This window comes from Triticum urartu, chromosome 6 (genome assembly GCF_003073215.2).
Source record: "Triticum urartu cultivar G1812 chromosome 6, Tu2.1, whole genome shotgun sequence".
NCBI classification, from domain to species: Eukaryota; Viridiplantae; Streptophyta; class Magnoliopsida; order Poales; family Poaceae; genus Triticum; species Triticum urartu.
Window position 1 is genome coordinate 550,798,316 of NC_053027.1, and position 27,233 is coordinate 550,825,548.

Consider the following 27,233-nt stretch of genomic DNA (forward strand, 5'->3'; position numbering starts at 1 on the left):
AAAGGAAGAAAATGAAAAGGACAAAGAAAAATGAAGAAGGAAAAAGGGGTAAACCAACAGAGAAATTACAAAAAAGGACGAAAGATTCCCTAAATCAGAAGAATCTTCACGGGGTGTGTGTTGATCAACAACAGCCCTATGCAAGAACTAGGAATAGCAATTGCAGTGTGTTAGTACTCCTTCTGCTCGTTTTTACTCCGCGTATAAGATTTGTATCAAGTCAAACTTTGTAAACTTTGAGCAAATTTAGATAAAAAATATCAACATATACAGTACCAAATGCATATAATATGAAATTAATTTTCATAATGAATCTGATGATAAGTATTTATTAGGTATTGTGAATGTTGATACCTTTTTCTAAAAGTTTGGTCAAACTAGAGGTACTTTTACTAAGAGAAAACTTATATGCAGACTAAAGGTTTTTTACTCCGCATATAAGATTTGTCTCAAGTCAAACTTTGTAAAGTTTGAGCAAATTTATATTAAAAAATATCAACATCTACAGTACCGAATGCATATAATGTGAAATTAATTTTCATAATGAATCTGATGATAAGTATTTATTAGGTATTGTCAATATTGATACCTTTTTCTAAAAGTTTGGTCAAACTAGAGGTACTTTTACTAAGAGAAAACTTATATGCAGACTAAAGGTGAGTATCGTACCAAGCTGAATGCTAAACTCACAAGCTAGCTCCCTCCGTCTCCAAATAGATGGTGTATAAACCAAGTCAAAAAGTCAATGATTTCTAAATCTGACCGAGCCTATATGTAAATAAATGAAGATAAATATTACCAGAATAATATCAGTATATCCACCATTAGATATATTTTCATAATGTATTTATTCAACAATGTAGTTGTTAATAATTTCTTCTATATATTTATCAAATTTTAAAATAACTGATTTTCAACTGAATTTAAATGTCATTATCTATTTAGAGACGAAGGAGTATGTCAGTAAGTACTGTAGGGGAGGGACGTCATGCAAAAGTCTTTCTGCCTCTGCACTTTCAAAAAAGAAATTTTTTCATAAAAGCACTTTCAAAAAATTCTTTCTACCTCTTCCCGTGGAAGAAAACTACAGTCAAACGTGCCCATACGGTAGGATACAGACACGCCATTAGCAGTTTAGCATTACAACAAACTGTATTACGACCAAGTCCGCACATGCATGATCAAAGTTGACCCGCGCAATACCCAACGTGCTAATCCTCTCCAATGATCACCCTCGCGGTAAACGACGCACTGACATCATGCTCATTCCCCAGTTGAGCTAATCATCGGCTTGTCGTCCGGTATAATGGACGTACCAAGTTGTCAAATTGCTTGAACGAGCAAGCTGTTAACTGTTGGTCTATTACTACTAGATGGCAACTTGATTAGTAGTTGAGCTTTGACATTCCGGGCGTGTGTTAGTTGCGGCCCGTCCATGACAGCAGTTCACCGCAGATCCAGAGTGTACGTGCTCATCCAGGAAAACGTGTGTGCAGTCGATCGGCAGTTTCCCATTCTCCCGCATTGCCCTGCCTTGGGCTAAATACTACTACCACACCACCACCACCACCACTACTAATCTAATTCGCTTCAATAATCACCCTTGCAGTACACGATGCAATAACAAAACATTCCCCGATTAGTCATGGCCTTGTCGCCCAGTCTAATCTCTAATGCGCTGGACCAGCAGCTGCTCAACTAACATCGCGGTAAGAATGTCAACTGCTTGAGCTGTATCTCCATTGTGCTCCCCACGTTCGCTTCCCACTTGCCACTTCCGGCAACATTCCTCCCACGTTTGTCATCCAGAGATCAGGCTCTCCCCCTTGGAGCTAGCTTGCTATAAATTGCAGGCAGAGCAGCGTGTATTCTCATCAGTCCACCCAAGCTGATCACGACAAACACCAGGAACAGCCCCCCGAGCTAGCGACGACCATGGCCAAGCTTGCCGCCGTCCTGACCCTCATCGCGCTGCTCGGCTGCGCGGTGCGTACCTGCCAAGCAGAGTACGGGAATCCCACCTCTGTTCCGTCCATACCGAGCATAACTAGTCCCCCGCCGCCATACACCCCGACTACACCTAGTCCTCCCCCACCATACACCCCGAGCACACCTAGCCCTCCACCGCCCGCCCCAGCTACCCCAAGTCCTCCACCACCATACACCCCGACTACACCAAGCCCTCCACCGCCCACCCGAGCTACCCCAAGTCCTCCGCCGCCATACACCCCGAGCACACCTAGCCCTCCACCACCCGCCCCAGCTACCCCAAGTCCTCCGCCCCCGTACACCCCGAACACACCTAGCCCTCCACCGCCCACCCCTAGCTCACCCATCAAAGGACTCGCGTTTGACTACTACAAGAAGTCATGCCCTCGCGCGGAAGACATCGTGAGAGAAGTTGTGCGTGATGCCAGCGCCGGTATTAAGGCTGGACTCATCCGTCTCTTCTTCCATGACTGCTTCGTCAGGGTAAGATTTTTTAACACTGGAACCTTCACATATATAAATGTTTGTTGTGTCATGAAATATATGTAGGCTGATGTCCGTGTGGTGTTTAATGGTTTATTTGTAGGGTTGTGATGCCTCCGTGCTTCTAGATCAAGTGGACCCCAACAGCCCACCAGAGAAGTTGGGCGTCCCGAACCTGAGCCTGCGTGGCTTCGAGGTGATCGATGCCGCCAAGGCTAGAATCGAGAAGGAGTGTGGGAGCGACATCGTCTCATGCGCTGATGTCCTGGCCTTCGCTGGGCGTGATGCCACCTACTTTCTTAGCAACAAGAAGGTCTACTTCAACATGACAGCTGGCCGTTATGATGGACGTGTGTCTTTCATGAATGAAACACTCCCCAACCTGCCACCACCCTTCGGCACCGTGGACCAGCTCAAGGCCAACTTCGCCTCCAAGGGGCTGACTGCCGACGAGATGGTTACCCTCTCTGGTGCACACACCGTCGGAATCTCCCATTGCTCATCCTTCAACTCATCCTTCTCCGACCGCCTCAACCCAAGCACCTCCGACATGGACCCCACGCTAATGAGCTCTCTCCGGGAGCAATGCAAGTCAGACAATGGGACTGACAACACAGTGGTGCAGGACATCAAGACCCCTAACAAGGTCGACAACAAGTACTATAAGAATGTCCTTAGCCATGAGGTGCTCTTTGATTCAGATGCCGCGCTCATGACGGCAGATGATACAAGTGCAGCGGTGCGTGCCAATGCCAAGGACAATGATGTGTGGGAGGAGAAGTTCAAGGCAGCCATGGTAAGGATGGGCTCTATCGAAGTCAAGACCAGGGCCGATTTTTTCGATGGTGCCACTGTTGAGATCAGGAGGAACTGTCGCATCGTCAACTCATACTAAACTTGTTGATCTTATCACATCATCGCAAGTTTTTCAACCAGTTGAGATTGAGAATAAGCTCGTGCTTTCTCGGGTTTCCATTGATGTTTATTTTGATTACATTTGTAATGTTATTATTTTCCCCTCTTGTTGTATTTATTATTTCATTTTATTGTGTTGTGGCATTTTGTTTTTCAACTTCGCCTTATGAAAGTTGTTGTACAAGAATTTGCTCCTGTAATTCTTTGTTACTTATATTAACATCATAATTATCTTGCCGTGTTCCTATGTCTTTCTATTGTTTCCAAATAAAACTATTATTTGATCAACCTATTCTTTTAATTATCTAAGGGCTTCTTAGCTTATAAAATTCAGAATTGCTATAACTAAATAGTTGATTCTTGCTAAGCAATTTTGTCCGCATACCAGCACAATATGCAAACCATGCATGGAAAAGGCCCACTACAACATGCAACCATCCATTTAAACAAGCTTTTTCTTCTCAAAAAATTTTTAAACAAACTTTTCATACTATTATGCTAATTATATTCAAAACTTTTTTACAACTATATAATAATCAAGTACAATAAATCATATGTATTTTTTGTTTCATTTCTCATATTATTAATCTACATATTCATGTTCCACAAACCAACTCCCAATGAAGTAAATGCAACCAATTCTTGCATTAATGCATGGGGCATTATCTCTTATAACTAAGTAGATGATCTCCAATAACCACTAGTAGAAAAAGGCACATTTGTCCCGGTTCCAGAGGCCCATTTGTCCTGGTTCTGGAACCGGGACTAAAGGGTCGGCCTAAAGCCCAACCGGTTCGCTTACGCACCGGGATAGATGGGGCTCCACGTGGTCGCTGCGGCGAGCTCAGGCAGGAGGGCCTTTAGTCCCGGTTGGTAACACCAACCGGGACAAAAAAGCATCCACGCGTCAGCAGTTCAGGGGCTGGGGTTTTGTTTTTTTAAAGGGGGGGGGGTTGGAGGGTTAATTTAGGGGTTTCATATATTGTGTTAGCTAGCTAATAGAGAGAAGTGACCTCTCTTATCTCCGTGCTTGGTCGACGCTACGTATTATACGTATAGAGAGAACTCGCAACACACTAGCTAGTAAGCAAATGAAGGAAACCATTAAGTACACAAGATCGTCATGAACATATACAGAGAGAAGTGATCGACCTCCTCCTTCTCCGAGAGATTGATCGAACAGCAAGTTTACGTATATCTATCCGACACTACTAGCTACTTATATACAATATAAGATCTCTTACAATCCCTAACATCTGAAGTCAAGTTACACATGGTATTCTCCGACTTTATTGATGATGTGGTCAAGAAAGAATCCCACAATTTTCTCTTGAATTGCTTTTATGCGATCCTGTGGTAGGAGATCATCCCGCATCTGCCAGATCTAAATCGAAGAAGAAGGTCAATACATGTGTATGAATGAAACTCAACACAAATGATGGTAATAAAATAAAATTGTGAATAATTTTGCTTACACACTTCATATTGTTTTTCAGAGTAGCCCCGCTTATTCTTGGTCGTCTCGTTGTAGATGAACTCGCAAACGTAGTATCCACAGAAATCATTCCTGGGTTCCTGCCACAAGCACTTTACGAGAAATAGAGGTCAATCAAACTGATAAGCAAGCATGCTACATGGTATTGATGAAACTAGCTAGAATCAATGGGAGATGCGCGGAACTAGGTAGTAGTACTTACTTTCGGGTGTTTAAATTTTAGCTCGGTAGGCAGTCCCGGAGAAATTGCGGTGAACTCTTTCCAAACCTTGCCAGACAAAGAAAATAATTACTTGATATCATGAAATGAACAAAGTGGCCGATATAGTGCGATAATGATCGATTGAACTTACTTCTGGAGCATCTCAGTCGTGTTCGCATACTCCTGGGGATCTTTTCGTCTCGAGTCTAATACGGTTACTAGTCGCTGCTCAAGCTTAATCTCTAAGAGAATAAAGTGGTAGCTGCGCACGCATGCATAACTGAAAGAACATGCGGTGCCCCCATGTTTGGTTTTGGTAATTGATGACAATCTCTATGGACTAATGGTTGCCTTGAGTTATATTTGAAGGTTTTGTCCATAGGCTTTTCTTGGAGTACATGTGTTGGTTTCAAGGAGAGTTTGTGTTGACCAAGGTGCTATTAAGGAATTATCCAAAGCTTGGTCATGTGAGAGTTGAGCTTATTGCAAGCATGTCTTGAAGAATAAGATTGTGTGATCATTCATGTTTACCTTCAAGACATCATCCAAATGAAGAGAGTTGGAAAGATTGAAGGTTGATCAAGACTAAGTCAAGAGTGAATCAACTTGATCAACTCACAAAGCGTAGAAGATGTACCGAGAGGGATCAAGTGATCCCATGGTTTGGTAAGCATTGTCCATTGTGCTTTGTGTACTAACCCATGGTCTATGTGAGAGTTCTACGTGGGGTTAGGTACGTGTTCATGGGCTTGTGTCAAGAGGAAGATATCACTCAACCCATGGAGAGGATGACATCAAGTGGTAATCGTCATCAAGATTGCCGTGTGCAAGTTCAAGTGGATCATCGCGAAGAGATCAAGTGCTTGAAGCTTGCCATCCATTGTGGTGACAATGGACTTGTGAAGATGTGCCGAAGAGTGGCTCACCCATAGTGGACTATGGGGGAGCAATCATCTAGTCTTCATCGAGCCAACACAATTAAGAAAGGTGGTCCAACTTGAGGGAGTCAAGATCGTCATCATCTAGCTCAAGTGGACCATGTGCAAGGCAAAGTTTTGCCCTTGATAGGTTTTCTATTTTACCGGTCTCATGATGGTAGTTTGGAGACCGGGTTATAGGATCGTTTGCCGTACTATCAAGGGGGGCTCTCAAGTTGGTAGCTTGATCGTATCGTTAGTAGAGAGCTCAAACCATTGCATCCTTGAATCATCTTTCTTGGTTCTTGTTTGTTTCTCTTTGTGAGTCTTAGATCTTATGGTCATCTTGATGACAAGCTTGACTTCATCGAAAACGGAGTTCGCATGCGTCTTCTATGATGTTTTCGGTGTTGTAGGTCTTACCGGTCTTTTCCGAGGAAGGGTTCTCACCATTTTATTATGGGCCTTTTATCATTTGCTTCTTATTGATATTTCTTTGAAGATTGTGTTAGCCCTTGTCGCTAGCTTTCCAACAAACTTGGTTTCATCGAATTCGGAGTCCGTTTGCAAAAGTTGTGGCAGTTTTGGTGTTCTGAAAAGGCTGCAGCGGTACTACCGCGAATTGGAGCGGACGTAATTTTTTACTACCGCTCCAGAGCAGTACTACCGCGGCTCCTACAGCGGTAGTACCGCTCCGGACCAAAAACTCGTCCCAAGTCTTGCGGTGGTAGGCCCGGATGTATTTTTTAGTACCGCTCGCAAGCAGTAGTACCGCTACCATTTGCGGTAGTACCGTGAGGACGAGCGGTAGTACCGCTCCGGCGGTTCTTCTAGCCTTTTGCCTCCTCGCTGTTGTTTTTCAAAGGGGTACTTCCGCCCTAGTGGTAGTACCGCTCCTTGGAGCGGTAGTACCGCTCTGTGCGGGCTGTGAGCATAACGGTTGGATTTTTCCCCACCTATAAAAGGGGGTCTTCTTCCCCAATGAACCTTATCCTTTTAGCTCGTGTTCTTCCCCCATTGTTGACCTTCTTCGAGCTTTCTAACTCTCAATCCCTCCAATGATTCTTGCTAGTTCTTGAGGGAAAAGAGAGAGGAGATCTAGATCCACGTTTCCACCAATCACTTTCTCCTCTTTGTGAGGGGAACCCCTTGGATCTAGATCTTGGAGTTCTTGGTGTTCTCCTTCTTGTTCTTCCTCTCATTTTCCTCCCTAGCATTAGTTGCTTCGGTGGGATTTGAGAGAGAAGGACTTGGGCACTCCGTGTGCCCTTGCCATTGCATTTGGTGCATCGGTTTGAGTTCTCCACGGTGATACGTGGAAGTGAAGTTTGAGAAGCTTATTACTCTTGGGTGTTTGGGCACCCTAGAGCTTGTTCCTCTTGGGTGCCTTGGCGCCCTAGACGGTTGGTGTTGTTCGGAGCTCAATCATTGTGGTGTAAAGCTCCGGGCAAGCGTCGGGGTCTCCAATTAGGCTGCGGAGACGCCCCGAGCAATTTGACGGGTACCGGTGACTGCCCCCAAGGGTTGCCAAAGTGTACGGGTTCGGTGACCGCCCCCAAGGGTTGCCATTTGTACGGGTTCGGTGACCGCCCTCAAGGGTCCCTTAGTGGAATCACAGCATCTTGCATTGTGCGAGGGCGTGAGGAGATTACGGTGGCCCTAGTGGCTTCTTGCGGAGCATTGTGCCTCCACACCGCTCCAAACGGAGATTAGCATCCGCAAGGGTGTGAACTTCGGGATACATCGTCGTCTCCGCGTGCCTCGGTTATCTCTTACCCGAGCCCTTTACTTATGCACTTTACTTTGTGATAACCATATTGTTCTTTGTCATATATCTTGCTATCTCATAGTTGCTTATCTTGCTTAGCATAAGTTGTTGGTGCACATAGGTGAGCCTAGTTGTTTTAGGTTTTATGCTTGGCAAATTAACCGCTAGGTTTATTCCACATTTGTTCAAGCCTAAACCGTAATTATTTTAAAGCGCCTATTCACCCCCCTTTAGGTGAAATCCATGATCTTTCAATTTGTATCAGAGCCTCGTCTCTCTTTGTTAGGCTTAACCGCCTAGAGAGTAAAGATGTCGACTAGGGGATTAGGATTCTCTCACACTCTTAGTTTCGATGGCACAAATTTTGATGTTTGGGTAATTCACATGCTTAATCTCTTTAGGGTCATGGACCCAAATTTAGAGCGAATTTTAGATATGGGTTTTTCTCCTCCAAAGGATCCTCAAAGATTATCTTTAGAGGATGAGAAAAACTCTTATCTCAATGCTCAAGCTTCTAATGTGCTTTTCGATGCTTTGAGCAATGTAGTTATATTTCAACTCATGCCGTTCCGGGATGCTCATGAGTTGTGGACAAAGCTTCAAGATAAATATGGCGTGTCCATGTGTTTGTGGGGATGATTGTTCTCCCTCCACATCTGGCCGTATAGTCTTCTCAACTTCTTCTACTTCACCTACATGTGGCTTGCCACAAGGTAATGATATGGTGATTAGTGTTGGTCATTGCAATGATGATAGTATGTTTATTGTGGATGATCCTTCATCACTATCTTATTGCAATTCTCCTTCTTTGGGCTTTAACACTTCGAGCACTCCAAATGTTTCACATGCTTGTGTTGATAGTCCTTGCATATCATGTATAAATTGCTTGACTAAATCCCATGATGATATGTTTACTATGTCTTGTTGCCATGATAAAAATGCATATATGTCCTCGAATTGTTGTGCTAACAATGTAGAGGAAACCCAACACCCCATGGAACAAGATGTGGTCTTGAATGGTGCTTCAACGGATCCTTCATCATCATCTATTGTATTTTGCCTTATGGCCAAGGCTTCAAAGGTATCTCCCACTTTGAATCCCAATATATCTTGTGATGATGGAAAGAGTGATGATGATGTTGATTATGATGAAGAGAATGATAATGTTGCCTCCTTAAAAACTAAGGGGGAAATGATTTTTAAAGCTCTTCACAAAAATAAACTTGCTCGTTCCAACTTCATGGAAATCATGTCTCTTGCCATTGAAGGCAAGAAATACATTGAGGAGTTGGAATCTCATCTAGAGGAGCATGAGGTCACCATTGAGTAAATGGAAGCTCATGAGCATGATTACGCAAATGAGATCGCGGAGCTATCTCAAGCTCTTGAACATGAACAAACCACATCCGAATCTCTTGAGGAGACCTTTGCTCTAGAATTATCTAGAATAAAGGAATCTCATGATAGAGCACTCTAGGTGGCCAATGATTTCAAAACTAAAAATGCTAAGCTTGAAGTTGCTCATGCTAGACTCCTTGAGGATTTTGAGCACCTCAAAAATGGCTCAAGGGTCATCAAGGGTGAGCTCATCAAACTCACCGAGTCTCATGCTCAACTTAAAGCTTCATATTCAAAAGAGCTTGCCAAGTTGTCTTCTCCTCTTGTTGCTAATGATGATGCTTGTGCTACTAACTCTATCTCTTGTGAAGCATCCATATTAAAGGAGAATGTTGAGCTAAGGGCTCAACTTGAGTTGTATCTAGCAATTATGGGATGTTGGAAGAAAATCATGTAGTCCTCACAAGCTCTCATGATGATCTTCTAGTATCCCATAATGAGCTAAAGATAGCTCATGAGTCCATGATTTCTAAGGTAACATCTAGTGAGCCTCATGTGGACATTAGCACTACTTTTAGTCAAAATGCTATATTGCCTGGTGCTAGTCGTAATTCGTCTATGCATAACATTGGTACATCTTGTGATGAATTGCTTTCCTTGCCTTGTTGCTCCAATGATGAAGCTTATACTTCCTCTAGTACTTGTGTTGAGACTAACCATGTAGAGGAAATCAAAGAGCTCAAGGCCCAAGTCACTTCTTTGAAGAAAGACTTGGAAAAGTGTCATGAAGGGAAATCCACACTCAACAATATCTTGAGTGTGCAAAAATCCCCCAATGACAAAGGTGGACTTGGATTCAACTCCAAGAAGAAGAAGAAGTCCAAGATGAACAAGAAGAAGGGCCAAGAATACGTCAAGAATTTGGCCAAGATTGTTTGCTTCAAGTGCAAAGTAGAAGGGCATCATGTTAGATCTTGCCCATTGAAGAAGAAGGCCATTAGTGACAAGCAACGAGGGAAGCGTCCACAAGTTCGATCTCATGCTCAACCACAAGTTGAAGAAAGTCCTCTTCCCAAGAATCCTCAAGCTAATGCTTCTCAAGTTGAGAAATCAAGTGAGAAGAAAGTGAAGAGTAGACGTTGCTACTTATGTCGTGAGAAAGGTCACCTCGCCTCTTCATGCACTCGTGGTAACTTATCCAACCCAATTATTATTGATGATATCTATTCTCTTGGGAAGGATAAGGTTGGCAATGTGTTTGCCAAAGTTGTTGGTACTCAAAGTGGTGTCAAGAAGAGAACCATTTGGGTAGCCAAGCCTATTGTGACTAACCTCTTAGGACCCAACTTGGTTGGGGACCAACAAGCTCAAACTTGATCAATAGGTGTTGTTGGAGGGCACTGGAGACTTGGCTACTTTATGAAGAATTAAGGGGACTTCATCATTCTAATTGTCTCAAGCCAAGTTATTCGAATTATCAAGTTTCTATCTTATATCCAATGTTTCTCCATGCGGTAACTCGTGCTTAAAGTGTTTACATTGATAGTTACTTACCCCTTTGCATGTTTGGTTTTGTTCCTTGCATGTGTTTGTATATGTTGTGCTTCCAACTTGATTATCTTGTGCAATCAAGTATGTGTGTGTTGGTTTGCACATCATGTACGTGTGTCATGCATTGAGCCTTTTGCATCTTGTTCATATCTTAGTTGGCTCTTGTGAGAGATTAATGGAATATCCCATTATGGGGGAGTGATGTGCTTTGTGCACCTCACAATCCTATAAATATGTGTACATGAGTAATACCATCTAGTATTGAGATTTCAAGATTATCTAGTCGCTATGTGGTATGTCTTCTCATGAGAAATTCAAATTCTAAATTATCAATTAATCTTGTGTTGGATCGTTATTTTGCCTCTTGTTTATCCTTAATTGGTATCACATTATGGGGGAGTAATATGCTACGTGTATATTACTAGCCTAGAAAATGTGTACATTTGAGATATTGTCATCTAGAGTTGATATTGTAAATTATCTTGTTCCTAGGTGGCATGCTAGCTCTACAAGTTGCAATTTGCTTGTTGTTTGGTGTGGAGATGATGTCGGATATCCTTGCTATCTACCATCGGGAACTATTTCCATTTACTTCTTGTCTTTTGACAATTGGTACTCACTTTTGTGGTAGAATTTATTGATCATCTTTACATTGGCTTTTGCTTTTTATTTGCCCTTTCTCTTGCCAAGGTTTGTATCAACTCCCTTTGTCTTCCATACCACTTGTGGATCTTGTGTATTTCTTGATCTAGTCTAGTGTTTTCTAGATATAGTGAAAGTGGTGATCCCACCTTGTGCATTTTGTATTCAAATGCAAATTCTCTATAATGCACTAGTCTTGGGGGAGCTATCCTATTTTCTATAAAACACTCATCTTGCGATCCTTGTCAAGTGTGTGTTGGTGGAAGGCAAGCCGTTTTCCTTTTGGTACTTTATGCCATCATGAAACTTTGTAGAGAGCTTGGTTTATTTGGAACCATCCTCTCTTTTGGGAGTTTGATGTCTCTTCTTTGTGTATATCAATGGATATCTCATTCCTTGTTGTATCCATTATGGATACCCTCCAAGTGATGATTTATTCATTTGGTATCTTTTCTTTCCTTGGTATTTCTTTGTCTTTTGGTATCGGTTCTTGAAAGTCTTGAGCATGCATATTTACTTCTTGTAGTTTCTTTGGCATGTTTTCTTTCTTTGACCCAATATATAGGGAGAACTCCACCAAGTCTCAAATTGGATGAGATGTGCATGAAATTCATTTTCATATCTATATGCACATATTTATGTGGACTTTGTCCTATGTGTTGTTGGTTCTCTAACTCTTTGGTCCCAATGAGTTTGGATACCATTTTGTTTGTGTTGTTGTTCTAGGAACAAGTGGAGATGCATTGGATGCTCGGCTCACTCACAAGGAAGGTGGTGTCACCATGTGCTTATTGGAGTCAAGCTAGGATGATTAATGAACTACTATCTACCTTTAATTGGCATCTACTACATCCATCCAATGGTATCTCGGTAACAATTATCATCATCTACTTCATGCACACATTTCTTGCATTAACCTTTCGTAGGTTGTATCATGGCATGTTATCCATTCTCTCTTGTGATACTTGTTTCCTTTCTCAAAGCATCCCAACAATGATGTCTTGTTGCTAGTTGTGATGTCTTTGATGTTCGTGTGGTTGGAATTCATTTATATGCAATAAGACCATATCTAGCCTTGTGCTATGCTCTCAAGCAAATATCTTATTGGTATATGTATGACTTCCGTTTGGATATCTTGTTCCTTCATGTTGTAACTATTTCGGGTGTACATCCTTCTTTGTAGATATATATCATCATGATTTCGTCTACCTAGAACCTTATACACTTGAGAGAAATTACATCTCTAGATGATATCCTTTCTTTCACGCCCACCTTGCCTTTCTTATGTTATTTCTTTGGTGGCTCCGTGAAAGCTTTTGCCTTGAGTGCGTATTGTATCTCGTTGCATCTTGATGCACTCTTGTGTGGTGAAGATTATTTTCCTCATGCTTATCTCTACGAGGCTTTTTCCATCTTAATAGGTATCCCTCCTCTTGATGAGGCTTTCATCTTCTATCTTCGCCACGGGTTGTCACAAGCATAGGTTCTTTATATGCTTATTAGTTAGCTTGTGAACCCATTTGCTAGTTGTATGTGGGAATGATAGGCCTTGCACTGTGTTGCCTCATTTTTTCAAGACTTTATTGATGCTTAATGCTCATTCGTACATTAATCTTCTCAAGTGCATTGCCTTGACTCACACACATCATTTTGGTTGAGCCCATTCTTAAGTTGCCTTTTTCACTTTTTGCTCAACCATGTGTTTGTTACATGTACTAGGCTTAGTTTCCTATATGCTCACTTGCACTTGTTGTAAGTTTCTATTGATTTTGGAGGAGCTATGATCCTATTTTGTGCACTTTGTTTCCAAATTCAAATGTTCTTATGTGTGCACATATCATGGGGAGCCTCTCTAGTTTCTTTAGAACACTCCTTTGCTCATATCATAATATCTTTTATTCATGTGGCTTGTAGGATCATTGGCCTAGTTGGTTCAATTGGTATCTTTTGATAACTTGCTTCAATAGATATCTTTTGATTGCTTGATTGCTTGTTTCTCTCTTTGTTATGTCTTTCTGGCATATCTCCTTTTGCAATCTTTGGGCCTCAATATAGTTTGTCTTCCTCCAAGTATTTACCGTTGGATGTGTGTATTGCATTCCACTCTCTTGTTGAGAAATACACAATTTATGGAGGACCACAATCTATATTGTCCCTCTAAGCTTTTCGCCCATTTTGGCAATCGATGCCAATGGGGGAGAAGTTTCAGAGAGTTTTGTGGAGAAGCTTTGGTTTATGTTTCCTTAGCTTTTGCATCTCATTCGCATGCATTATTGGTTGTTGCAGTGCATGGTGATGCATAATTCCTTGTATAAACTCTCTTGAAAATGATTGTCATCAATTACTAAAATGGGGGAGATTGAAAGAACATGCGGTGCCCCCATGTTTGGTTTTGGTAATTGATGACAATCTCTATGGACTAATGGTTGCCTTGAGTTATATTTGAAGGTTTTGTCCATAGGCTTTTCTTGGAGTACATGTGTTGGTTTCAAGGAGAGTTTGTGTTGACCAAGGTGCTATTAAGGAATTATCCAAATCTTGCTCATGTGAGAGTTGAGCTTATTGCAAGCATGTCTTGAAGAAGAAGATTGTGTGATCATTCATGTTTACCTTCAAGACATCATCCAAATGAAGAGAGTTGGAAAGATTCAAGGTTGATCAAGACTAAGTCAAGAGTGAATCAACTTGATCAACTCACAAAGCGTAGAAGATGTACCGAGAGGGATCAAGTGATCCCATGGTTTGGTAAGCATTGTCCATTGTGCTTTGTGTACTAACCCATGGTCTATGTGAGAGTTCTACGTGGGGTTAGGTACGTGTTCATGGGCTTGTGTCAAGAGGAAGATATCACTCAACCCATGGAGAGGATGACATCAAGTGGTGATCGTCATCAAGATTGCCGTGTGCAAGTTCAAGTGGATGATCGCGAAGAGATCAAGTGCTTGAAGCTTGCCGTCCATTGTGGTGACAATGGACTTGTGAAGATGTGCCGAAGAGTGGCTCACCCATAGTGGACTATGGGGGAGCAATCATCTAGTCTTCATCGAGCCAACACAATTAAGAAAGGTGGTCCAACTTGAGGGAGTCAAGATCGTCATCATCTAGCTCAAGTGGACCATGTGCAAGGCAAAGGTTTGCCCTGGATAGGTTTTCTATTTTACCGGTCTCATGGTGGTAGTTTGGAGACCGGGTTATAGGATCGTTTGCCGTACTATCAAGGGGGGTTCTCAAGTTGGTAGCTTGATCGTATCGTTAGTAGAGAGCTCAAACCATTGCATCCTTGCATCATCTTTCTTGGTTCTTGTTTGGTTCTCTTTGTGAGTCTTAGAGCTTATGGTCATCTTGATGACAAGCTTGAGTTCATCGAAAACGGAGTTCGCATGCGTCTTCTATTATGTTTTCGGTGTTGTAGGTTTTACCGGTCTTTTCCGAGGAAGGGTTCTCACCATTTTCTTATGGGCCTTTTCTCATTTGCTTCTTATTGATATTTCTTTGAAGATTGTGTTAGCCCTTGTCGCTAGCTTTCCAACAAACTTGGTTTCATCGAATTCGGAGTCCGTTTGCAAAAGTTGTGGCAGTTTTGGTGTTCTGAAAAGGCTGCAACGGTACTACCGCGAATTGGAGCGGATATAATTTTTTACTACCGCTCCAGAGCAATACTACCGCGGCTCCTACAGCGGTAGTACCGCTCCGGACCAAAAACTCGTCCCAAGTCTTGCGGTGGTAGGCCCGGATGTATTTTTTTAGTACCGCTCGCAAGCAGTAGTACCGCTACCATTTGCGGTAGTACCGTGAGGTCGAGCGGTAGTACCATGAGGACGAGTGGTAGTACCGCTCCGGCGGTTCTTCTGGCCTTTTGCCTCCTCGCTGTTGTTTTTCAAAGGGGTACTTCCGCCCTAGCGGTAGTACCGCTCCTTGGAGCGGTAGTACCGCTCTGTGCGGGCTGTGAGCATAACGGTTGGATTTTTCCCCACCTATAAAAGGGGGTCTTCTTCCCCAATGAACCTTATCCTTTTAGCTCGTGTTCTTCCCCCATTGTTGACCTTCTTCGAGCTTGCTAACTCTCAATCCCTCCAATGATTCTTGCTAGTTCTTGAGGGAAAAGAGAGAGGAGATCTAGATCCACGTTTCCACTAACAACCCTAACCCTAACCCAAACAACCCTAACCCTAGCAATAACCCTAACCTTAACATATACTAACAACCCTAACCCTAACCCAAACATACTAAAAAGCCCAACCCTAGCAAAATGCCAAACAACCATCACATATTTCCATACAAATTGCGCTGATTGTGCAGCTCTTTTCACCTAGGCGCTGCACAAGGTAGTGCAGCTCCTTTCGCCTAGGCACTGCAAAATTAGGGGTGGGGCCTGGTCTTACCTTGGGGTGCCACACTGGACAGAGTGTAGCGCCTGTCAGTCAGGTGCTACTCAGTGTAGTGCAACACCGATCTGTCTGGCGCTACACAAAAGGGTTAGCTAGGTAAAAAAAATCGTCCATGGTTTAGTTTGTGAAATAGTTGCGCCTCGAGGTTAGTTTTAGTCCATTTTGCCACCAGAGAGCATGTTGCTATTGATAGTTTGCAGCCGGCGCCCATAGCAGGTCATCACGCGGCGTGCGCCCAGTAGCCCACAGAGGAGCCTGCGATGAGGGGGAAGGGGCGAGCCTGCGTGAGTGATTCGACGCCCAGCAAGGAGAGGGGAGTCTGCAGATTGGGTTAGGGCCAGGTGCGCCACTAGACATCGGCCACAAACCCCCAAAATTCTAGTTGTGCCACAACTAACATAGTGTTGCATGCATGCAATCCTAGCAGGGCTCGTCGGCTGCCGTGCTTCTGCCCTTTTTACCTGTTCGGCAGGAATTTTATGTTACCAATGATGAAGCGACAGCCTTTGTATGGTGAGCAAAAGATGAGAGGGGGGCTGATACAGTGCCCCGGTGGCTACCAGATGATTTGGCTAATTTCGGTGATGGTTGTACCTTGTGCCCACATGTGACCAAGGAAAAGAAAGACTCCCATCAAATACGTTGGTTAGGTTGCCGGTTGCTAGTGTGGCTCAGGAGCAAAAATAGTGTAAACGGGACCCAAAATTCGTTAAGCTAAATGCGGATGCAACATTCTATGAGAACGAAGGAATAACAACTGTCCTGAGAGGTGACAATGATAACTTTATAGCTGCTCAATGCAAGTATATATCTTTTGCTGCTCATGTGGTTACAAATGAAGCTATGGCCATGAGAGATGGACTTGACTTGGCCAATTCTCTAGAGTTCAATGGTCTAGACTCTAGAAGCCGAGTCTGATTCTATGCAAGTGATCAACTTTTGCACCGAACAGTAGATGGTTGGTGGGATGTGACGCCAGCTATTTCATGGAGTGTGTAGACACAACTATGTCAATAGGAAAGATCATCTTTAAACATTGTTATCGGCCATCTAATCAAGCGGCATATGAGCTAAGTAATCATAGTTTTTATATTGAACTTTCTCTTGTTTGGATGAACGCGTCGCTTGACACCTTGATCAGCAAGCTCGGAGACAATGTACAATTATTTAATTTTAACAAAACTAGCCATGATTGCTTTTTAAGAAAAAAGGTTACCCGGTTGCCGCTGACGACTAGTACTACTATATAATTTGGAAAAAGAAAAGTGCACTAACACGCCTTTTCCTCGTAAAATAGGGCAGCTCGATCATACGCATCGATTGCCTCGCTGTACCTGGCGGTCAGAGGAGTTTCAGTGGTTGTACCCGCTGCTCATAACAAAACCATCTAATGCGAGTTAGGTATCCAGTTGCCACTAACTGCAATTTAGAAAGAAAATGAAAAGAAAATAATGCAATGTAGTATATACCACGCCTTGTCCCTATAATATGGCACCTCCACTGCCTCACCGTACAGCAAGAAGGGGGACATGGCTCAGGCTCCTTCCAAGGTAGAAGACGGTGCTACCATGAGCGCTGCACCATCCAAATCAATAAGCCCCAAAGATTTGATATCCACGCTCCCAACAAGTAGTGATGACTGGTGCTCGGGGCCGCTCGTTCTGTACAAGAACTACTGGCTGAGGTCCACGGTGCTGGAGCGGATCCTGCTGGCCCAGGCCACCATGAAGCCCCGGGATGACGACATCATCCTTGCCACACAGCCCAAAAGCGGCACCACCTGGCTCAAGGCCCTCGCCTTCGCCATCACCAACCGAAGCCGGTACGGCTTCGGCGACCACCCCCTCCTCACCCACCACCCTCACCAGCTCGTGCTGAGCATCGAGTTCCACGGCCCGGGCGGGGACCATACCGACCTCAATGCACTTGCGTCTCCTCGGCTTCTCTCCACGCACATTCCCATGTCGCTGCTCCCGCCGGGGATGAGCCCATCCAGCGGCCGTCGCGTCGTGTACCTCTGCCGAGACCCCAAGGACACGTTCGTGTCTCGGTGGCAGTGGCACTTCGACAACAAGATCTTCCACGGTTCCACCATGGAGCTGGACAAAGCCTACGACTTGTTCTGCCGGGGGCTCTCGCCTTACGGGCCTTTCTGGGAGCACTACCTGGAGTACTGGAAGGCAAGCTTGGTGACGCCGGACAAGGTCCTTTTCTTGAAGTACGAAGAGATCAAGGAAGACTCGGTGAGAGTCGTGCAAAAGCTTGCAGCGTTCCTCCGTGTCCCTTTCAGCCAGGAGGAGGAAAGCTCTGGTGTCCCGGAAGAGGTGGCGAGGCTCTGCAGCTTTGAGACAGTGACGAGCCTACAGGTTAACCAGGTAAGTGTTGTCAATGATCACGGAGATCACAGGTTTCCTGCTAATTCAGCCTTCTTTAGAAAAGGACAAGTTGGGGACTGGGCGAACCACATGAGCCGAGAGATGGGGGAAAACATGGATCAGATCACCAAAGACAGGCTCAAGGGATCTGGACTCGCCTTCTGATTTGCATTTCTATTTTCTTATCTGCACACCTCTGTTTCGTACTCATAGTCTCATACACATTTCGGACTAAAGAAGTTTCTTTAAACGGTGTTGTCTTTTGTAAAAAAAAAGGTGAGTGGCTCGACATGCCATGAGCATCTTGAAAGTCTGTGAATAAAAAAGATAAGACTTTGTCTGAGTACAAGAATTTTTCTCCTATTCACACGTTTTTTAGTTTAATTGTTATCCCATCATAATTTCGGGATCTCGTAATGCGGAGAAAATAAAGGATCTCGTAACATTCAGAGGTAACACTAAGACATAATCAGTGCACCTTGTACTAAAACTGTGGTTTGGCTTGGTTCTGGTCCGGAGAACATTGTAAACTAGTAGAATGCTCATGCGTTGTCACGGGCCATAGATTTTTTTTCCGGTTACATATATAAGCATAATACATGTATAGAAGTGATAATCCATAGCAATCAAAAAGCAATTGAAGTCCACTTCACTTGCGATGTAAGTTCATAAAAATCTAACTGAACGATGTGTACATAGAGAGCAATGATCAGTTGTTTTTCTATTATAAACTAAGATTTACTTGCATACAATAATGTGAGGAATGTTGTCTTTAGCTTCATTTGCATAATACCATGTGATTCGCATCCCGATATTCGTAAGCAATAAATTGTAGGCTACCTATAGGTCACTTGAATGGTCTTCTCTCTAATTGTAGGCTAGGCTATGAGGCACTTATGTCACCTCATAGCAACTGCTCATTTCTCCTTTTCTTTAAGAAAAAATGTTCACACCTCTCACTCACTCACCCCACAACCGCCTCCTGCTCTCCTCACACAGCCAACCAGCCACCGGGCGCTGCCACATCTCATCTCCCCACCATAGCGTTGTCGCCTCCATCTCTCCCCCAACACCTCCGCTCTACGCCAAGGCGAAGCTCACACTCTCCTCTCCCTGTTGCCTGTCCTCCCCTCCATGGCGTCACGCACCCCCTCTTCTTCCCGCCTCCCTTTCTCCCCAACAACCTCTCATGTTGTCGCCTCGACACCGAGCCCACCCATCCGCCGGTCTGGCATCAAGGGCAACGGGATTTAACCGGGAGGTGTAGTAGGGATATTAGCTCTCCATTAGTGTCGGCCACGTTGCCGACTCGTTCTTATGTGGGTTGGACGACCTAGGACACAGTTTTGGGGCGTGGCAAGGAGGGATGACACACTCGTCGTCGAGCCCTGTCTTCTACCCCAGCTGAGCTGCGCAAGCATAGTCGCGAAGCCACGCCGTCAATCTCCATGACGAGGTCGACCCAACCGATTCCTAGTGCCAAGGAGTGCACACCATCACGCCGGTAGGAACGCCACGGCGATGCGACCTGCTACTCACCATAGCACCACCACCTTCTCCGAGTGCGGTGACCACTGAAGGATTGACACCACAGACACTCAAGTTCGCCCCTTCTAATGCCACCCACCCTACTCGTCTGTTGCTGCTGCCGACCCGGTTGTCCTCATCTCAATTAGCTCCCTAGGTTATATTTCTGTCCGACTGTCCCCGAATGTTGTGTAGTGAGTTTTCTAACTTCACCATCGCATGCCAGAGATAACTCTGAGCTAATTAATTTTGTGGATCAACATGTCACGGACATCAATATGGTGCCTATAATTGGTATCTTGTTTTGTCTAATTATTTTGGCAGAAACCAAAATTTTGCTTATTTTAAACAGAAAGTTGTGTGTGCGTAGATTGAAATAAAGATCTGTGGCAACAATATCAAATAACATGGACTGCATGATATATGATATTTCCCATGTAAACAAATTTGCTTATAGAGGGAGTACTTATCAGTAGATCTACTTGTAAAGATATCTTGCAACAGAACTTAACAAAATGCTAATTGTTACTCCCTATATAAACAAATATAAGACCTTTTAGAACATGTAGTGATCTAAAAGCTCTTATATTTCTTTACAAAGGGAGTACATATTATATATTACAAATTAAGCTCCCAACCTGAATTTTTTAAAATATTACATGGTTACAAATTAACCTCCCAACAAACCTTATGATATATATTAGGGGAGTGCTTGGAATTCATTTGTGCAGTTCTTTCCTAACACAATTTTGCTACTCACTAAATCAGTTAATTGTTTTAGTTCGGAACCAATGAATGATCAGTACTTACTTATATATCTTCTTTGTCAAATGTGCAATATTGAAATATATATTACGAACAAAAGGAGGCACCAAAACGCCGCTCTCCATTAGATCTAACATTTCTGCAGTTTAGCCACTTCTGTCCCTCCATGTATGAGTATCAATTGAACATCTGAATGCTCACTTCTGATAGATAGTTTGACAGCTTGGGCATGTGCTTTAACCAATTCTGTCCTTCCATAAGATGCTTTGACATGTGTTGTCGAAAGGATTCTTTTAATGAAAACTGCAGAAACCCATACATAGTTCGCATATATAAACAGAAAAATTAACCTCTCTTGTTAGCGCTACATAGTTCACTCATATTGTGCATGCAAAGGCTACATATTTAGTTTGAGTGTAGTTAAAACATCTTCTGAGGGCTTTATTGTGCTTTCCCAAATTGATTCGTTTCTAGGAGATTATGTTACATTTTATTATTGTTCAAAAACATCACTCCATGCAATTTTTGTCTTCAGCTCCCTTATATTGTTCTGAACCACTGATCCATACTCAGACCGAATAGAGAGGTAACCAGTTTAGTGAGGCAAACAAATTCATGTTTCTTGCGGGCAAAGCCGTATGTTCTATTAAATGAACAGTGGGTGAAATTTAAGGTTTGTTAGATTTCGACAATGAAAAACGAGGTATGGAATTGGTCGACTTACCTGGACGCTTGGAGAGAGGCAATGTCGCAGAGATGATTTCCAGAGAGCCATGGCGTAGTGATGTGGTAGACGTCATTTTGTACCTCAATGTGTGACTGGCGTAATGATGATGATTTTCTGGAGAGACATCAGCATAGCAAAGAGACATAGGTCAACGCAGACCTGGCCCATGTGACTTGGCTGCATTGAGATTGTGAATAATGACATATGTAAAGAGGCCAAACTAACCAAGTTTGTGTGCGTGTGACCTGGCTGCATTCGATTGCAATCACATATTCAAAGAATTAATCTTCTCATTCCATCTTCCAATACGACTTAATTGTCTTAAAAAAATATACCTTACCAGGCCAAGGTACCTAATATTTGGCTCGCGTACTGAATAAACTTTTTCGCAGAAGTACCACATATTAGTACATCATCTCTTTTTCAGCATTTGGGTGCATAACCTATAATTAGAAAATGAATGTACGACAGACTGTTTTCAAGATAATATCAGTCTTCTCTTTACGTTCTATCAGGCCAGCATGATGGAAAATTTGAGCAAGCTATTTCAATGTGTCGAAGACCTGCAACAGAGCACAGAGGGATCGATCTTCTGAACATGAGCTATGGAATTCATGACATAAACTGTAGATATGGCAGTCTGAATAATTTCTGAAGGGTGTGTCCTTAATCTGAAATTGATAGAAGTTCATGGACGAGATTAACATAACAATATCAAAATCTAGGTAGGCTGAAATCTTCTCCATATTTGAACCGAACTAAGACTTGTGGGAAATGTCCGGGTGTTCCTCAGGTTTCCCAGAAAAATAAAAAACGAGCCCAAGTATATCGAGTGATACTGCAGTTTTTAGAACCTTACAGATGCAAGAAAAAATCCCAACAATTTTCTTCATAACAGATAAGCATTAGCACAAAGACCACTCAATCCTAGTTGATTAAACAGGCAAATATCCATTGACACTAATTTATGAGAAGTGCAAAAGAGCATATTTATTGCTATTGTGGGCACAAGTTTTTTTAGGGAGAAATCGATGCTACCTTACTTGTGAATTGCACAGTTCTATATTTCTTGTCAATACCAGAATTCCCTCAAAAACTTGCGAGTGATTTTCTCAAGTTTCATGGACAATGAAAATAAGTTTGTTAGAAAAGGAATAATTGTGCATTAACATCTAATTGGAGTTTGAATGCATATCAATGTCAAAGGTGAACTGAAGATGACAAGAAAGAAAAAACAACTAACTTTTAAATGATGCTTAAATTGAGATGATGTGGAAAACCATTTCTTGCTTCGATTCCATCAACAACTAATTTGTGCAAACTTTTGAGAGATGTGCTAATTGGTAGATAGGCCGACCTATTTAAGTCCAACCTGAATAACATGACAACGTGGTTGGCAGGGAAAACAGGAGCGAGATGATGTGGAAAACCATCTCTTGCATCAATTCCATCAGCAACTGATTTGTGCAAACTTCAGATTTCCTGGTCATGTCAGAAGAGTTTACCACAACTTAATGCAAAATAAGATGTCAAAATATATCATCATTAGCACTATAAAAAAAATACACTTCCGTGATGATACGTGTTTGTCACAGTAGGTCGCTTTTTTTGTCATGCATGTACATCCATGACAAATTTATGACAGAATCAAGATAGTCATACCTGTGCTGTCGTAGAAGTGTTCCATGACATTATCAAAATTATCATCACGGAAGTGTCCACTTCCATGATGATAAATCGCGCGTCACAGAAGTGCTTTTGTCAAGGGTGACCGACACGTGGCATCCACCGTAATGAAACGTCGTTAAGCTATCGAGTCGGGTTTTGGATCCGATAACCCGTTAACAGCACCGACCAATGGGGATTTTCCACGTGTAAAATCATCATTGGATAGAGGAAACATGTGTCGGCTCATCGTTGGGACAGATGTCATCCACTCATTGAACAGGAGGCGCCTATGATAGGTCGACACGTGGCACGGCCCAACAGTGGCCCATTCCGGTGAAAAGGCCGGCCCAGTAAAAGTTAGCAGGCCGGCCCATATAAGGCCTACTTGTGTCAGGTCCATTTAAGCCCACGGCCCATACGAGATGTGCCAATTCGGCCCGTTAAAGATTTGACACTATTGTAGCCCATCATCAGTTCGAGCCCGTTAACAGCCCGCTATATATTTGGGCTCAATATCGGCCTGATGAGATTTCGGCCTGTTAACGGCCCATTTAATGGATGGGCCAATTTTCAGGATGTACATCTTTCAGCCTTTTAGCGACCCATTTAAATGTTGGGCTAATTTCCGGCCCGGTGTGTCTTTCAGCCTGTTGACGGCCCATAAATCTGATGGGCCATTTGTAGTCGGACATGAGTTTCGGCCTTTTAGCGGCCATTTAAGTGTTGGGCCAATTTCTGGCCCGGTGTCACTTTCAACCTGTTGACGGCCCATAAATCAGTTGGGCCCATTGTAGTCGGACCTGAGTTTTTGCCTTTTAGCGACCCATTTAAGTGTTGGCCAATTCCCGGCCCTGTGTGCCTTTCGGCCTGTTAATGAACCATAAATGAGTTGGGCCATTTGTAGTCGGATCTTAGTTTTGGCCTCTTAACGGCCCATGCCCTTCATGGTCCAATACCAGCCCGGTTTCTCTTTCGGCCTGCTAAAGACCCACAACACAGTTGGGCCGTGTACAATACGACCTGACTTTCGGCCTCTTAGCGGCCCATGCTCTTCATGGTCCAATACAAGCCTGCTGTCTCTTTCGGCCTGCTAAAGGCCTACAGTATAGTTGGGCCATATGTAGCCCAAACTTAATAATGGCCTGTTAACGGCCCGTGAAATAAATTAGGGCCACCTGTTGCCCGCTTCGATGTCGGCCTGTTAACGACCTGGGAGGTAAGAGGGCTGACCATTAACTTTCGGCCTAGTAACGGCCCATTAACTTAATGGGCCCACTAAAGTTCGTTCATGTCTTTAGGCCAAATTAGATAATTTGAGTCCATTACGACGAGCAAAGGTACGACATACAGGGAATAACGTTGCACATCCAGAATATATTACAGGAAATTACATCCACTGGGTAATCAAAGATTGATGCCAGTGCAAATAAATGAGCAGAACCTAACCATCTACAACGTCACAATCTGCAACCTCAGCACAAATGACGCCCATAAGCATGTGGGCAAGTTCTTGCTGCTTTTCCACAGTCTTTGAAAACATTGATTAGTTGTTGTGTCACACGACTCTGCACCCCTGATTCATCCACCATTTCCATCATTGCTTCAGCCATTAATTGGTTCACAAACATACATTTATTCCGTCGCATTCGAGACAGAGGATACTGAACAGATTCAGATGGCGATTTTGGCGGACTTGTATTATTGATAGTGGAGAGTGTCTTGACCACTGCATCATAACATAAATTAGGATGGGAACCAAACAGATTAATCATGAGTTATTGCCATATTACCTGGCCTAGATTTACTGGAAAGAAACAATGGGGTTGCCTTGCTGTTTTCAGAGTTTGTCTTCTTATCTTCAGCAGCCTGCATAAAATTAACACACTAGCATTGCTATCATTGGTCAAGTCAGATAATAGGAAAGCAACATTGACACAACGAACGTTTGGGCAACTAGCCTACACCAAATTAGCACAATATGTCACAACTATCATCAGCCAGGTAAGGTAATACGAAAGCAACATTGACACAATGAATGAATGGGCAACCAAAGAAACACTACAATTCAGTAATGTGTGTGATATGAGATAGCACATTCATGCAGCTCAGTACGCAAAACTACCAGGCAGTTTTCCTTACAAAAATCAACATTGGCGCCTTTAACATTTTGCTACAACTAATTTTAGATCAAATAAAGGTTAGATTAAGGCCGATTAACAAAATACATGCTGATGTAAAAATATAGTGATATACAACAGGTACTTACATCAGCACTGGAGCACAGAGAATTCCCGCAAGATATTTTCCTCGAATACTATTGTCACGTCCCTAGCTTCTGGTGCTGCCTAGTGTTTGTATCTTGCTTGCATCATGTCTAAATTTCTGAAACTTGGAATTGAGGAAACTGGAAGCCTCATAAACTTAAATAAAAGAAGGGCAAAGAACCCTGGAAATCTCATTCTTTGTTTCCAAGATGTCCTTTTGCAATGTTTGAGAATTTTGGCAAGAGCTATATGTCAAACCAGAATTTAGGAACATTTTTAAGGATTTATTTTTGGGACTCTGAATTTAAATCAATAGCTATTTGAATTTGAGTTATATTCATATAACTAGAATATAATTTCAAATATCTTTGAAACATTTTATGTGCATTTGGAAATGTCCATTTTGCAACATAAAATTATTCAAAGGGTTTTGTCACTGTTTTGAATTTTGAACAGTGGCAGAATATTTAACAAAAGAAAACATAACAGAAAAATAAAACAGAGCAACCTTACCTGTAGCTTACCTGTCCAGTCCACCTGACCCAACTCCTGCTGGTCCAGCCCACCAGAGAGGTCCGACCCACTAGCTCCAGCGAGCTTCTTCAAGCTGCTGCCAGTAGGAGCACCTGCATGCCAGGCATGCCGCAGCCGAGCAGCGCCACCTCCTGCTTGGCCTCCCCGTGCTGGTCCCCTCGCTCTGGACCGCCCTCGACCCCCTCTAACCCCCCCCTCACTCTGGAGCTCTTTCCCTCTCCTCTAGTTCCCTCTCCGAGCACGACCGAACACGCCCGTCGCCGTCGCTCACCGTTACCGTCGCCACCGGCCACCCTACCCCTCTCCGTACCGCCTAGAGGCTCCGCCGTGACTCCCTCTTCCTCTCGACCAAGCCACGTGATGCCAAATGCGCCGCAGCCTCGCCTAGGCCGCCGTCTTCAACCTTCGGCCGTGGATCGCCGCCGACGATTCGCCTACTCCAAAGCCTCCCCGAGCCCGCTAAGCATCTCGCCGTTGTTGCTGCCAGACCCGCTGTGAGCCTCCGTGCTGAAACCCTCTCTTCCCCCTCGCGTTCGCGAGCTCCAGGATGCATCTCCGCCATGGCCGAGAGCTTGGCTCAGCCGCGCATAACGCCGCCGTTGTTCTAGCCACCGCCACTCGCGTCTGAGCTCACCACCGAACTGACCGCACTCCCTTGAGCATAACGCACACACCCATCCATCTCCCCGTGCTCTGTAGCCCGGTCTAGCTCAACACCTGAACGCCGGCCGCCGCTACGAGCTCGACTCCGGCGAGCTCGCTCCACCCCAGCCCCTTCCGTTTGCCCTACCAGATGCGCGCGAGTCCCAGCTACGCGTAGGACCAAACTACGGTCGATTTGGTTGACCGTGGGCAAAACCCGAGCCAACCCAGTGTGTCTCCGCCGCGTTTTGGTCGCCGCCGGCGTAACTCCGGCGATGTGACGTGGCAGATTAGTTTAGGCTAATGACGTAGTTAGTTACCACCTAGTGAGACTGACAGAAGGGCCCCGCCAACTAATTAAGCTTAGATTAAGTTTCTGCTTAGTATTAACTAATCCCAGTGGCCCCACATGTCAGCATTGACCATGTTGACGTGACCATTGACTAGGCCCACACGTCAGCGTCCCTAAACAGCACTGAGACACTGACCAGTGGGTCCCACTGGTCAGGTTTGACCTGGACCGGGTCTGTTGACCTGCTGAGGTCAGCATGACACAATGCTGACGCAGTAATGCCTTTTCTGGATTTATTCTTATTCAGGAAATTCTAGAAAATAGTATAAACTACTAAAAATCATAGAAATTCAACCATAACTCCAAATGAAACAAATTATATATGACAAATGATCAGAAAAATCCAAAGAATCTGTTTATGGCATTTTCATGCATGTTAGAGCAACTTATATCCTCTGTTTAGGACAATTCAAATAAATGGCATTTAATAAAGCACATATGGAGTTTGAATTTAAACCTAGTGTTCAAACCAACTCCATTTAACTTGTTGCTAGTTGCATTAGGCCAATCAACAGCATATTGCCATGTCACATTCATGCATCATATTGTTGCATTGCATTGATTGTGTTTCCCTCTATTGCCGGTGTTTGTCCCCTCTCAGTAGACGACGTTCCGACGATTTGATCGTTGACACTAATGAAGACCCAATGCTATCTTCGGAAGTGCCAGGCAAGCAAAACCCCCTTGTTCA

The 27,233-nt window shown here is 43.6% G+C and overlaps 2 protein-coding genes across 2 annotated transcripts; both read left to right on the plus strand.

Annotated features, from left to right (window-relative positions):
• Positions 1-1,879: 1,879 nt before the first annotated feature.
• On the plus strand, positions 1,880-3,632 carry LOC125512881 (peroxidase 2-like). The gene is made up of 2 exons (XM_048677950.1): positions 1,880-2,472; positions 2,576-3,632. The coding sequence occupies exons 1-2, from the start codon at positions 1,936-1,938 to the stop codon at positions 3,365-3,367; spliced, it is 1,329 nt and encodes a 442-aa protein (XP_048533907.1). The 5' UTR covers positions 1,880-1,935; the 3' UTR covers positions 3,368-3,632.
• Positions 3,633-17,216: 13,584 nt separating this feature from the next.
• Positions 17,217-18,312, plus strand: LOC125512882 (cytosolic sulfotransferase 15-like). The gene has a single exon (XM_048677951.1). It carries the CDS (start codon positions 17,218-17,220, stop codon positions 18,226-18,228), a length of 1,011 nt encoding a protein of 336 aa, XP_048533908.1. The 5' UTR covers position 17,217; the 3' UTR covers positions 18,229-18,312.
• The last annotated feature ends 8,921 nt before the right edge of the window (positions 18,313-27,233 follow it).